Source organism: Buteo buteo, chromosome 3 (assembly GCF_964188355.1).
Source record: "Buteo buteo chromosome 3, bButBut1.hap1.1, whole genome shotgun sequence".
In the NCBI taxonomy this organism is placed as follows: domain Eukaryota; kingdom Metazoa; phylum Chordata; class Aves; order Accipitriformes; family Accipitridae; genus Buteo; species Buteo buteo.
In genome coordinates this window covers 31,579,626-31,595,122 of record NC_134173.1, presented here as the reverse complement: position 1 = coordinate 31,595,122, position 15,497 = coordinate 31,579,626, and the positions used below count along the sequence as shown (strand labels likewise).

General features: G+C 36.1%; 1 protein-coding gene across 3 annotated transcripts in view; it reads right to left on the bottom strand.

Annotated features, from left to right (window-relative positions):
• The window catches only part of ASXL3 (ASXL transcriptional regulator 3), a 72,939-nt gene that overhangs the window by 4,396 nt on the left and 53,046 nt on the right, over positions 1–15,497 (bottom strand). For all 3 annotated transcript variants that reach the window (XM_075023224.1, XM_075023225.1, XM_075023226.1), the window contains 3 exons: positions 10,321–10,417; positions 9,749–9,854; positions 2,684–4,637 (listed from right to left, as the gene is read on the bottom strand). In XM_075023224.1, the coding sequence (XP_074879325.1) occupies positions 2,684–4,637; positions 9,749–9,854; positions 10,321–10,417 (2,157 nt within the window). The remainder of the gene's footprint in view (positions 1–2,683; positions 4,638–9,748; positions 9,855–10,320; positions 10,418–15,497) is intronic.

Genomic DNA, 15,497 nt, shown 5'->3' with positions numbered 1-15,497 from the left:
AAGGAAGAAAAAAACCAGTACTTGTAATGAGATCATCGACTCGCTAAAATCACCAGCTCTCTCTTAAAGGGTCAGAGAAAGGTAATGAGGGGAATTACTGTTCAGTGCAGTTCGACAGAAAAATACTACTAATTAGTGATATTTACACTTCAGTATTTTACCATCCGCCAGCATGAATAACTGACACCTGTATTAGCCTACTCACATTGACCCTTCTGACAGGAACAAAGATTGAACTGGATGACAACATGATGCTTATCTGATACAATTTGTCAGACCTGTTTTATATGCAGTGTACCTAACTGAGAAGATCAACAAGCCTAGTGCAGCGATACTAGAGAAGAGCCTATGACTAAGCACTTGCTGCAAATGTGTGAAAAAATAACAATCATGTAGTGCTTTTGCTCCTTGGTCTCCAATGACTGAGACATTAGGAACAGCCTGTCTTTCACTTATATACCAGACAACCTATCTTGCCTTTAGATAGGGTGTACCCGTATCTCCACTGAGCCTATTTTTCACGTTACACCACAGAGCACTTAGTGGTATAAAAGAAATGAATCACCAAAGGATATGCCTTTCCCTTCCTCACTCGCAATTTTAAAGAGACTTGCTTTAGTATATCCCTGGGATACCTCCTACACCACTGCATTTCAAAAATGAAATCCTCAAACCTACAAATATTAAAAATGCAAATATTAAAGTTTTAAATACCTAAAACTTTAAGCAAAATAATTACCTGTGAAATCACTGGGATTATTAGTATGTTTCCAATTAGGCACATCTGTTTTCAGGATTAGAGAATAAGAGTCCTGGGACCACTTTATAACTCATACACTCTCTCAGAATACCCAAACATTGGCAAAAACCCATTTCAATTTCTTAAAAGGGACATATGTTTACCGGCTGTCCACAGTAATAGGACTTAGTGGTAATGCTGTCACTTCTCTTCTGAAGGAACTGACAAGAAAACTAGGTAGTATTTGTAGGAAAAGTAGTCATAAGGTGTGACAGGAAGTAAGAGCCGTATAGCAGAATGATTTAGGAGAACTGAGGTTCTTTTTCCTTTTTTAATTACAGAGGATAGGGGTTGTTGGTGAAATTACCCAAGAGCCAAATATTTGTTACACAAAAAACATACTAGAATTGATTGTCCAAAATTATTTTTCAAAATGCTTGCCAATTTTTCAGTATTGTCATTCACTGGCTGGAGGCTTCAGGGAGATTAAATTCTTAAGACTGTGCAAGACTGACAGCATCTGACTTTCCATAAGAGATCAATATTAAGATGGTATTGTAATATTTAGCCACTTACATAACCATACAACTCTATGCTGGTCTAGAGGGTTGGAATACTTCACTTTTCCTAGCAGGTAAATTTTTGGCTTATAAATAAACACTCATGCCTAATATTGTGAGGCTTTACTATTTACTTGAACATATCTTAAAGAATATCACAAACTCACAACTACTTCAAAACACTTTGCTTTCTGTTTCAGTAGCAACTTTTTTTCAGTTTCCACTTCACATCACCAGAACTGCTAAATCTCTATGTGCTTGATTATTTTTATTATTATAGTCATGACCCTTTCTTTGTTCCCTAGTGATCTATTTTTCTTTGTGCTTAGAGAGTGATTATAATTTATTAGGCTAGATAGAGACTTTTCAAATATGAAAGATATCACTAAACTCAGAATGGGCTAACTTCCAATTGCATCACTGCTCATAAAAATAAATTAGTTGAAATATGCTGCCGCACTAGTGATTAAAACAGTTAGCCTATTTGCCCTCCTGGCCATACTAACAACGTTCAGTGATTGCAGCAGTTAAAAATAAATGCAGAAAAGGGCATTTCTGAATAATCAGGAAGTAGTATTGCACAGTCAATGGCTTAAGTTCAGCAAATTGAATCTAAAACTTGGCTGATGTCATCATGTACAAAATTAAAAGGGTCAAAACACTGAGCCTATATATAACTAAATCTATAGATCCCTCTGTTAGGAAAAAAAAAGCTTTCAACTGGAATTTACTTTCTTACATAGCAGAATGAGACACATAAAAGTGTTTGCTTAGTTGGTGTATCTTTTTTACCTTTTGCTTTGCCATTAAAGATATCTATCTACATATATCAATTAGACACTTCCCCCTAATAGCCAGGTCTCTGTTTTCAATTAATTCTACAGGTAAGACTTATACTTCAGCCTACCCCAAGCTTTGGGCTTGCAAAGGGATCTCCAAGTATTCTGACCCTAGGTTCTCTTGCTGGATTAGGGCACTGGTTGTTTTTCTTAGTATTGGTTATGGTACCATTTATGATTCATGCTTGCTGAAGAAGTCACCCACAGGAAAACAAGTGAATAATACAACTGGGTAATTAGAAAAAGAAGTAGCACTGTGTAAATGATGGGGAAGCTCTTGAATTAGATTAAGCCATAGATCCTGGAAAACTTTCCCTCACACAAAAGCAATTTTGTAGCAAAGACCCTGACTGAACAATTATAGATATAATTATATCAGAAGTAATTTGGCATGGTACAAATGTAATAGTAAAGCGAAACCACTGGTACTAACACCCCTCACACCTCCACAAAAAATACACTGTGCACTGTGTCTGCATGCGGTCAGTAGGAGGGAGATAATAAACCTTTAGTTTCCAAGTTGGCCTGTTTATTCATTACTTTACCTTAAGGGGTGGAACTCGGGGTTCTTCTCTGGGTGGCTGATCTTTATCAGATGGACTTGTTGATGAAGCACTACGGTTAGGCTGATCATCATCTATTCTAGCTCTCTTCTCTTTGCAGATTCCAAAACTGTGCTGTTCTGCTGTTTTCCTTTTTGGGATCTCTGGGTCTCTACTTTCATTCCTCACTTCGGGTGATTTTGTGGGTTCTAATGACTTGGAAGAATGTGAACTCTCTAGACGGCTTTGGGTGCTGCCTGTTAGCTTGTGAGATTTACTTCTGCACACTTCAGAGAACGTAGCTTTCTCTAAAGATGAGGTATATAGTTTATCATGTGGCTTTGATGGAAGCAGTTCGATATTTTTGCCAACTGATCCTTCTGATAAGACAGCTACCTCTGATGGCAAAAGTGTACCTTTCTTGTCACCTCTTTGCTGAATACTGTGATTTTTAATTTTGATCACCTCTGGAGGAGAGTGTTCTGGGATGGATGCAATGTAAGATTTCTCAATTTCAGAATGTGACTTACATGGCTGATGACTGAGGCTTTTGCTTTGGGGCTCTTCCAATACTGAAGTATCAGGTATAATTGTTAGTGAACCAACTTTCATATTTTCAGGAGCAGTCTGAAGTTGCTTTGGCTGAACAACAAGATTCTCTTCTTGAACCACCTTAGGAATGGCAGAGCTTTCTTCTTTCAAAGTGGGAAGGGAGTCTTCCAACAAACACGGCGATTTCCTTTGTTGCAAAGTAAGTCTTTCATTGCTTGGGGAATTAGAAACTGGAGATGTCTCCGATGGAAGAGGCAAACTATTTGCCACAGATGTTTCAGAAGTTAGAAGAACAGAAGATACTGAAGATGTTTCTGATGTTAAAGGCAAATCAGACATTGGAGATGTTTCTGATGTTAAAGGTAAATTAGAAGCTGGTGATGCCTCTGATGTTAAAGGTAAATTTGACATCAGAGATGCTTCTGAGGTTACAGGTGAGGTGGACATTGGAGAGATTTCCGACATTAAAGGTGTGTGCAAGTTTTCATCACTGGCTTTTTGCTGAATATCACCTTCAATGTTTTCAGTACTGGACACTTCAGATGAGCAAGCTGTTTCAAGAGATGCTGGAGTACAGGGTTCCTCTGAAGTCGACTGAGTGTCTCCTCCAGGAGAGGCAATACAAACACATGGTCCTTCTGGACTTCCAGAGGAAAAGGAAGTTTCAGAAATACAAGCATTCTCAGACAACTGTTCCTCAGGGTCACTTTGAAGCTCCATATCCACCGCAATGCCTCCACCAGTGAACAAGGAGCCTTCCAGAGCAGCATTTTGCATTTCTGGTGCAATTAGCTCTTTTGCAGACTCAGAATCCTTCTCTGCTGTATCACTGACAGAGTTTGTGGATGAAGCTGATTGTGCTGGTGATACACAATCCTCCAGCTGATCTATCACAACTGACATCTCCTCCTGAGAGCATTCTGACTTCAACTCCACTTTAATTTCAATGTGAGATACAGTATCAGTTACATCATTCATCATGACACAGGACTCAGTGCTGTCTGCAAGCTGTACTGCCTCTGTTTCTTCATTTGTGCCAGCTGGACTTACTGACTCCTCAGAAAACTCATGTTCTGTTTTATGGTTTTCCTCTTGGCATTCACAAATACTTGTCTCAACCACTTCAGCAATCTCCTCCTGAATGATTGATTCTTCAGGTATCAGTATATCCTCTGAGTCTGCCGCTAGATCCTTGACAGGAACCTGTTCCATACTACAAAGAGATGGACAATAATCTCTCTCTGGTAAAGGTGGAATTTTAGCACCTTTCTCTTCTTGGTCTTCAAAGGTTGCTTGCTTAGAAGGACCAGGTGTGCCAGAAGATCCACACAAAGAATTGCTTTCATCTTCATCATTGTTCTGCACTGCAGTGAGTTTCATTGATTCCCCTCTTGACATTCCCAATCTAAATAAAAACACACAAATTAAAAAGGTCTTTTCATCACAGACATGATAAAGGAATAGGATTGCCTTTCTCGCCCACATCTTTTATTTACAAAAAGGACATCTTTTCCAGTTTAAAATAATGGTTTGGTTAAGTGGTGGCTGACTGATTTATATATGGTTTTATACATTTTGGAAACCTAGCTACCTGGATTTTCTTACCAGTGTTAAAAAACTTAAATATTTTTAAAATAAGTAATCTATTATTCATTATTTAACTATTTGGCACATCAATGAAATAAAAAAGCAAGCTACACAGATTCACCAGTACCCATACTCTGTTTAAATTTCTGTGTTTTGTTTGTTTTGTTTTTTAATACCAGCACAATACTGCAATACTAATACAGCATGCATTGCAGACGAAATGCACAACTGTATCTTCTTCCATCAGTAACAGTTCTAAAGCAAATCCCTTTTTTCCCTCCTACACCTGCATTTAGGGTCAACGCAGCCAGCAATATGGCTTAAATGCTGCACTTTAAATAAAAAGCTGTACCTAAAACTAATAAGGCAAAGCACGTGTTTCAGTTTTGCAATTTGACAGTAATTTCAAATTTATCATGAAAATCAAAATAACTCCACTTCAGCCTCATTTTACAACTCAAGAGGCAATTATAAAGATCTCAGTTGACAGCTTGTGTGTTTTTGCTCCATTCTTTCAGCAAACTAAATACTTCATTTAAGATAAAAACTATTTCTAAATAAACAGATCTATCTATATACCATTCATTTGATTTCACTATAATTAAAAAGAAGATTAACATTCTTAAGCAGCTAAAAAGACATATTTATAAGGTATGCATTCAAAAGGAACCATCCCTGTGTATACTTCTCTTCTGAAGATTTTCTTACCTTTGGTCCTGAAAATATTAGTTTAAAAAAAGTTTTATTACTTCAACAGAATTTAAAAAAAACACACACAACAAACCAAATCAAAACAAAAGCCAAGGGCTGAAAAAATAGTTATTTTTAAAAATGTATGCGCTTTGACATCCTCATTTCTTTCCAAGGACAGTGGGAGTACAGGTGTTCAGCATCTTTAGTAAGATTTTCCAAGCAAACTTTGTGCATCAGCAATTCCATAATAGTAGAAAATACACAAAAGCTTGACTGGAGGCCTTAACAGAAATTTCATGGTCTTAAGTATCTTCTAATCTAATTAATAGAAGTTTGATCTCTGTTCTCATTTTAATCAGAAAACGAAGAATAATATGGAAATAAGCAAGCATAAAAGATATTCAGAAATTATGGAAGCAAGATAACTTGTCATTGTACAGTCAGAGGATACAGAGATCACAAAGGCCCATGTATATGGATGTACAGAATAAACATGTAAAAAACCCCAAATCTGTGGTTGCACATTTTAAAAATACTGAACTTATGCATTACAGTGAGAGCTGTAAATGCAAAAAAAACCCCAAACCAGCCTGCAACTGGTACCCCAAAAAGCACTCTCAGGGTAATTATTGATATTACCTACTAGTAGTCACTTAATATGCACAAAATCTCCCTATGCCATCAATATGCTGAGGAAGGATCCTCTGGAGAGCAATTCAGAAGAGCAATTTTACATCTCTCACATTGAATGCATTTCAGAAGATGTGTCTTTCTTCTATATAGACTATAGGTTCCCTATATTGTCTAAGTTTAGGTTATAAGTAGGTGAGTAAAGTTTAGTTTACCTAGGTTTAGGTGAGTAATTTCCTTCCTCTAAAATTCCTTGTGTAAACAAGCGAAAGTTATCTCAATGAGGAGGGCAAAGAAATCCACTGCATTACTGAAAACTGAATCAGTGGTCTATTTTCTCTAGCTGGCTTACATCACAAAAAGATATTGCCTGATATTTATCTTTATGGAATGAAAATCAGCAAAGGAATGAAGGACAGGATAAAAGTGAATGCAACTGTCACATGGACACTACACAAATTCACACATTCTAGCAACATATTGAAGAGGAAAAAGTGTAAGAAAAATAAGATAATGCAAGATTAAGGCCAGCAGAACACGTACTGAATCTTAAACGTTTTTTTGCAGTATTGGAAATACTACTATCTTGAAGAAGATACTGCAGTGAAGAAAAAGGCTTTCAAAAGGAGAAGGCTCAAGATCAGCATGTTTAAGGCAATCTCAGATTGCAAGATAAAAAGCTGATCTGTCTTCTTCCTTAGAGAAAAAGACACCCAAAGTTTGCAGAACAGCACAAAAATATGAGGACACCAGTAAAAAGCAATCAGTAAAAATGCTAAGGACAGGGTTCAGCTGATAAAGTGAGGGCAGTCAATCATCAAATAAAAAAAACCCCAAACAGCTACTCAAGGATATATGGATGCTAATATTCTAGTGCTGTGATAAGTAGTACCGGGGAAAATAAAAAAATTAAAAAATTAAAAAAAAAGAACAATTAAATCAGCAATAAAATTGAGAGGAGACCTACCCAAAATTAAAGTTTTGATTTAGTGAGCTGGCAGCACTATCCTGACACATAACTCTCTCAAGACTGGGAAAAGAAATAATAAATTGAGACAAGAGAATATAACCCTTGCAATCCTGGGGCAACGAGCCAGAAGAATGTGGATTTCTGGCAACATGCATCAGCTGATCCTAGACAAATGACTGCAGAATGAAGTTTTTGGGTTTTAGAAAGTCAGAGAGAGGAAAAATGAACAACCATGAGGAAGCAGAAAGAGAACATAAATGGACGGAAGTAAACTAAAACTGACAGTCGCATGATAAACAGCTTGGGTACAGGTAAGAGCAAACACAAGAAACATAATGTGTAGAGCCAACATGGAAGAAGCACTCTAAAGCCTTTGAATGCCATGTACTGGGGAGTGTGTAAAAATGTTTACAAAGATTCTGCATCTATTAATAGTCCTTCTCTAAGTATAAGGTGAAAATTGAATTTACTATTAAAAGATCAAATTAGCTCAAGTCAGAGCAAAAATACCACATTGACTGTAAAGTGAGCAAGTTAGACTGCAAGAGAGATCCATTTTGCAGACAGCACATGTGAGAAATAACTCAGGAAGCTTTCAAAATCTTACTTCAGTCGAATCAACATAGCTGAAAAGAGACAAAGTGCAATCATACTCAAAGCAAGTTTAAAAACCAAACTGAAGAAAGGTGAGAGAACTTACACAAGGTGGAAGCTATAGCAAAAGCTACCATTCAGTCAGTAAATAATGAGAAGAAGTACTTAAATCTAGCCAAACAGTAATGTAGACTGCCTACATAACAGCCAGCAAGAAGAATCCAAGTGAAACAATGCAAGCTGGGGAAAGGGCAGGGGGAACCAGATTCAGTACTGTAGTCAACATGGAAATTATGTGTAATATGACATTTTGCATAACAATGTTGATGTCAGGAACGTATCAACCCAAATGACATGTATCACTGCAGACTGAGTAATTATCTGCCAATCATTATAGTGTCCAGCATTCAGCTAGCATGGCAGGACTGCTGGCTCTGTAAAAGTATGGGTATCATTCTCTGTGTATGTGACAGTCATATGTGACTGAGGAATAGGCTTCAGCTAGAGTGAAGTCCTCAGGCTTTGCTGGTACAAATCTTCTACTTCTTGTGGAAGGCTCTATGCCAATACCTTACGCAGCCCTTTCCTTCATGAAAAGTTGGTAACTGACTCTTCTCTTGACATGCATAATGAAAAGCTACTACCTTCCTTATCTAAAAACCTAATTAATATTTTTCGATACTAAAGGGATCAACACCTGCACTACATTGAGGTCTCAAAGCTGTTAAGTAAGAAATTAAGCACTTGACAATAAGAAAGTCTGCCATATTAAGACCATCGAATTTCCACTATATGTAAAGATAAGGTGTGTAGAAATAGTATTCACACTGGGAGAAGGCACCTAGCAAGGGTGTGCAAAATAAAATATTAAAATGCATCTGTCCATTTGTTTCCTTGTTTTCACTACATTTCCCAGTGGTCCAAGGCAGTGGATTGTGAGAAGTAGCATTATTATCGCAAAAACACTTTAGTTAATGCCTTAATCTTTAAGTTAATCACTTATATGAAGGGTTCCCTGTACCCTGGATTTTCTAAGTAAAAAACATCTAACAACAAAAAGTAAGACATCCCATGTGATGATGGTTCCCATGGCACATTTTTGTCTGCTAAGTACTATGCAAAAATTCCATTAAAATATACCTGAAAATAAAATAAATAAATAAATCAGTAACTCTTAAAGAATTAGTTTGTAGTTATAATAATTAATACTTTTATTATTTAGTATTTTTAAAAACAGGGAGGTAATTCTAAGTATTGATAGATTAACTTTTTAAAGCAATTTTTAAAAGGAAGATTCTTGAATTTTAAAAAGATGTGAATCTCCTTAAATTTGATTAAAAAAAAAATAATATAAGAAATGAATCTTCAGCTGCTGCAGAATGCCATCTCTGTGGCATCATCAATGAAATTGTGCTGACTTGTCCCAGTTGTGCACCTGGATTGGTGCTATCTAATTCATTTTAGTCAGTTAAGGGTATTTATTTATTCTTTGCATCTCACTTCTAAAATTAGACTAGTCATTGTCACCTTCATTTGTCTCTAGCCAGTATTTCTTCTATATTGCACATTCTATTCCAGCAAGGGCCATCCGAGTCAAACAATAAAAAACACTATTTGATTTTAGAAACATTGCTACTAGCTTAGAAAAAATAAAATTAACAAAAACATACTACGGAAATATCTCTACTCATCTTCTAGTCTGTAGAAGCTGTATTTATATTTTGCAGGAGGGAAAAATTGCCCTAATGCTATCTTTTAAAAGATAATTAGAAAATACTCACATGCTTCGCCCTGTGTCTTAAGCTCTCCTTGGAATGAATTTTTATGGATGAGTTATGAACCTTTAAAAATGCAATTGTAATGCAAGTGCAGACACACCACTATAATTCTACCTACAACTTCTTATACTGGGGAATGACTGCCTTTGATAACTGCTTTATTAAGTTTTACAGCATATGACCATGCTATGTGAAGCAAAGAATTATATTTTCATTTTCTCCTAAAAGAAAATAAAAAATGCTTTTATTTGCTTCAGTACTTACTTTTCACCATAAAACCTTTCAAAGAATTTTTCCTTCCAAGGTTCTGTTTTCTTTTCTTTTTCAATCTCTTGTCTGATGCGCAACTGCATTTCTGGTGTAAATTCTCCTAAAAAACAAATACTAACATATTGAATAAAAGTTGTCAAGGATTAGCTTAATATGGGTAATTATAAATTACAGATACAAAGGTGACATACAGTGATTTCTGTTACAGTCACCCAAGAATTCCAAATGAAAATAATTAAAAGGGAGCGTGACATAGAAAAATTTAATTTACCATATGACATCAATATTTCAAAAGTATATTGGTGGGATGTAGTTGCATGCATTTATGTTTCCAAGGCTGGCAGTGATGAAGATGCTGGGGTTTTTTTTAAACTGTCAAAATAAGCTGCCACAGCAAGCTGTAAAAATGTACAGTAAATTCAAAATGGAATCAGCAATTCTTGTTTGGCTGAATTACTGGTGTATTACACTTTCTATTATAAAAGTATTTCTCAAATGTAGAAACAGAGACATTCTTCATAAAAACAATTAACCTTTGGTAAATCTGAGAACAAGTAGTGAGTTACCTTCTGCCAATCGCTGTTTCCACCCTTGTGCTGCATATGCGAAGAATTCATTATTTAGAGCAGAACTACTGAGGCGCAAAACTCCATCACTTCCCATCTAGAAAATAAGCCGATGGTAGCAGAAGATAGTGTCAGAAATAGTGTCAGCTAAGATTACATAAAAACAGAGTTCCAATTAAGGGAAATGGGGAGGGATAGGGAGTGGGAATAACAAAGAAAATTACCTACTACTACTAAACCAGCATTTTCATTATAGTTGTTACTGTAAATGTAAGTGGGCTAATCCAGCATCAGTGTGCTCTCTTCAGTCATCAGTATTACTGATGATAACTCAGTTTACAACTGATTGATGTGTTTTAATCATAGCCCTCTATCTTAGGCCTATGTCTAGAGCTATTGTACACAATCAAAAATCAATATCATTATTGTACTTGTGCATATGCCTGGAATATGGTACAAAACAAATTAATTAAATGTAATGAAGACAGTAACATTGCTGTTTCTAAATAAACTTAACACTCATGTTAGCTAATATGCTGTACTGGCAGAAGAGTGGGTGACAGGTAACCTTAACAAAATAACTGGTGTAAATTCAGCACTAAAACTAAAAACAGCTATACACATAATTTTATAGGCATCAACAGTGAAAAAGGTGGAAGAACATTATAATTATTTTTACTTTCTACATCTGTCACACATTCAATGATAAACCGCTATTAAAAATCACAATATTTTCTACAATAACTTTTAAAAGCAATCCAACTATTGAGCTTTTACCATAAAACTTAATGCTTATTTTCAGGTTGTAAGGATATGTCTGACTGTTGAAGGAATTCTAATAACTGGAAAAAGTAATTATATAAAACAAACTAGCGGTGGGTATCACCTCTAGCATAATAAACAAACAGACAATAAAAACAAGCTAGCAAATAAAGAAAGAAAGACAGGAAGCAGCAGGAGAGGTAACGTTGCTAGAACAAACACTCTCACTGTTTTAGATCCTTTAAGGTAACTAAGAGACAAATGTTTGCCAACACCATTTGTGACCTAGCAGCAAAACCCAGCACATTTTCCAGCATATTAACACGTTTCAGCTACGTACTATCCCCTAATTCTCAGTCCTTGTTTCAAACTGGAGCCAGAAAGAAGGAGACGTGTCAGAAACAGTAAACGATATTTAGCTGTATCTCCCTCACCCAGCTCTATATTTCACTGATAATACTGGCCCTACTTTCAGAACAATCTTTGCTAATTTACTCATTACCTAGCTGACATCCTGTCCCACAATAATCTCATAGGAGTAAACCAGAAAGATGTGAAGTAAAAAGAGAAACAGAATGATAAGCATGGACTCTGAAAAACAGGCAATGCTAAAGGCATTTGATTACAGCAAGAAAACAATATGTGCATTGTACCAGGGTCCCTCAGCAGGATATGAACCTACAGTTGTGCTGCCTGTGATTTCCTGCTATATGGCATTGTTTTGCCAACAAGTCATAGGATTTGCATTCAAGTAGGGTGGATATATAATGCTTCTACACTTCTCATGATGTGGGTTGTGGAACACATGCATATTAATTACAGATAGGCTATGACTAATGCTGAAACTGGAGAAAAAATGGAAAGAATTCTAGAAGTAATATATTAAAGTGAGATTTTTAGATACCAGTGCCTCTTGCACCTGAACAAACAAACCAATATATGGTCGAAAACAGCACTTACACAATTTCCTAAAAAGGTAAGATGAGAAGTTACAAAGAAAAGAATCACAAGTTACTAAATAAACAATTCTTTGTTCCTCAGAGAAAGGCGCAGCTTGAAGCTACCTTGAATTTCAACATACAAGGAGATGAAATAGAAACATCTACTCGTGTCATTGTAGGTTCTACTCCAAACTTCAGTAAATTTAAGATTTTATCCCTAAGCCTGATAGTGTTTTGCAGGAAAGGGTAATACAGACATGAAATTGTTATTATCATATTTAACCTCATTTAACTGCAGGCTGTCTCTGAAAGGTATGGTCCTCCTGAAACTCCATTGCTCAGCTGATGGCAAATAGTGTAGCTGTATGACTAGCCAGAACAACAAATCTCTTAGGAAAGTAATAATTTGTGGACAATAATTTTCTGTTAAATCAGCAAGATGATCCAACTTATCCTAAGGTCATATGATCACTAGATCTCATGCAAAGTTGGAATGTACCACAAGAGGCGGAAGAGAATGCCACTTTTCAGCACCAATCCACTTTCAAATTGCATTAAACATAATACGAAACTGTAGCCAACTGTGATTGAGCTATTTCACCTGGCTGCATAAATCAAGAGCATTATGAAGACCGCCAAGTAGTATTACCATGTGAATACAAGAAGAACAGTATTAGCTTCATTGTAACCCTGTTGTTGTAAGGACATGAGAAAAGCAAGCTTTGCAGGAAGAGTTACTGCATCTTTTATTTTATTGGCTAATATACTTGGAAAAAAGTGCCAAGTTTTTGGGTGCACAATTTCTTATAAGGTGTGAAAAAGAAACCGCAAACCTCAAGTTAAATGCTAGAAAGAGGTTCAACTAAATTAAAATGTTAACTAGTCCACCTGAGAGAAAAGCACAGGCTGGAACTTCAGAACAGAAAGCAAATGGTAGCAAGGTCATAGGTAAAGTTCATTAGCTCTTGTGGACCAGAAAACATGCCAAATAGTAAGTACCCATGGAGAAAAACCAGGAGGTAGAAAAAAAACCCAGAAGAAGAAGAATAGCAGAAAAGGGGAATGAGAGGATTGCAGTGGGTTACCTAAGAAGAAAAAATAGTATAGGTCAAATAGCAATGAAACAACAGATCATTTGTGGACTGCATTGGAAAACAGATGCATGCTGCACTGACCACTTTAGATATTAACTGTAACAGCTTACAAGTATTAGGGAACTAGGGAACTCAAGAAGAAGTCATTGCTGACTTCATGATAGTCGTTGCCTTTGATGAACTGGCAGAGGAGGACCTTTCCTGAGACCTGTGTTCATGAGACCACACAACTCATGGAACATTTAAGTAGCTGGAACAGCTGAAATCTAGGCAGAAGGGCATATAATGATACAGAAGGTGGAAACACACTAAATAATTAGAGGAGGAGCTTCCAGTGATGTATCTTAACATGATGTGAAAGAATAATTTCAGGCTAAAACACTATGGAAGGGTGCATGAAAGTAGTCATCATTACCTAGACTTGGTACACATAATGCACAGTGACTTCACCAAACTTGCTCAGAAATCTGAGATTGAAGAAAACCTGTGCTGGGAATTAGAACAGCAAGAATTTATTCAGTCAGTTAAAAGCTCAAAGAGAAAAGAATGAGGACAAAAAAGCTAAAGGAACTCATAATGGCCAAAGAGCTAAAGTGAATGAGGCAGAAATGTTCAAGATGTTATAAGAAGAAAAAAGTACTAAGCAGAAAGCAGATCCACTACCAAATGAGGAAAACAACCCAAACTAAACTAACAAGAAGTTCAATTGTTTAGCTATTTTTGATTCATTTAATGATTTCTACACAGGGAAAAATGTTTGAACAAGTTAGAACAGACACAAAATGAGCAATTTTATGTCTAGTTGTTATGAAAGAGTCTATCAGAAACAACAACACTAACAAAGATGTTTTATTCCTTTTCTCAATACCCCAGTCATGGGAAATCAGGCTGACATTTTTTCTGCTCTGTTAAACTCGGAAGGGCTAAGAGGTCTTCCTCCTACAATATTAGCTAACAATCTCTACTGAAATCTTCTTTTCTTACCTCACTCAGAGAACGCATTTTCACCTAAGTCAAAAAGTTAAAGTGGAAATTGAAAATTTTGAATCCAAAGGGTGTATTTACTTCTCTCTGCTCTGATGATAGACACAGCACAATTAACCACTAGGTCTAAATTAGAATTTGAAGAAACATGCCAATAAAGCAGATCTTAAATACACTATTAATTTTTATGGCATTTAAAAAAATGCTGTCTAACAGAGCCAGTGTGTTAATGAGCTGGAACAACAAACATTTCTTGGAAAGTTTATGTTTTATTCTGTTGAGCTTTAAATTTCTGTTTTTCTGATTAAGCACAATGGTAGAATTATGTTTTCTAATTAATACTTTTGTGCAGAATTCACAATGGCTTTTAAAAGTTCCTCTTTTTACTGAAAGCAAACAAAAAACCACTCAACCCCAAAACTTCTCTGCTAAAACCCAACATCTGTTTGCATTATAAAGCAAATGTCAAACATTCTTATCAAAAGGAACTGAGTAATCTTTCTATGAACAGCTAATTCAATTATTTTCCTCCAAGTTCCACTGAAATTCTCTTCTGACAATAAGGCAGGGGTTATTTTTCTATCTCAACCTGAAGATGCACGCTGGTGGTTTAGTAGGGATACAGCAAGTACTGCACAGGTATGTACTGGTAGGTTACCTGATCTTGGCTAGATTAGCAAATCTATTATTTTTATCTCTCAAATGATTCAAAATTCTCCTAATGTATTCATAAAACTACTAATGATCCACTATATATAGTTCCTGTGTAGTAGAACATATTTCTTACATAAAAGCTTATGTGTGAACATCACGCCATTTGACCATAATACCTGACAATAGAAAACCAAATAAAAAAAACAGCGAGAGAAGTGAAGATTCATCCAAGTGAATTGTTCAGTACCACTCAAGTAATTATATACTTTCTACAAACTGCTAGTAACCCTCTTTTGTGCTTTTATACTTTATATTGGGGGAAGAACAGTCCTGTAATTCATAGACTTTCCCAAAGGTATGTAAAAGGAATTATGTGCAAAAGATGGAAGGTATGAGAAAATACATTTTGACGCTTTTGCACTAAAGCCTCCAAAATATTAAAAATGAAAAATTTAGCAGCATTTATATCACACACAGGAAAAATTACATTTTATTTATGTATGTGGAGAGAAACCACCACCGTTTTCCAACATGGAACAAATGCGATTCTCCAGTACTGGGCACCAGCATCAAACTGACCTGTGATGAATGTACAGTGCAAATGTAGCAGCTGAAGATGCAGCAACCTTAGTGACTGACTTTCTGAAGGCAAACACTTTGGAGAGCTGGTGAGACAACATGCTGAGCCTGGCTCATTTTACTCTTGACAATCATAGAGCAGAAGTTCACAGGTGACAGGGAA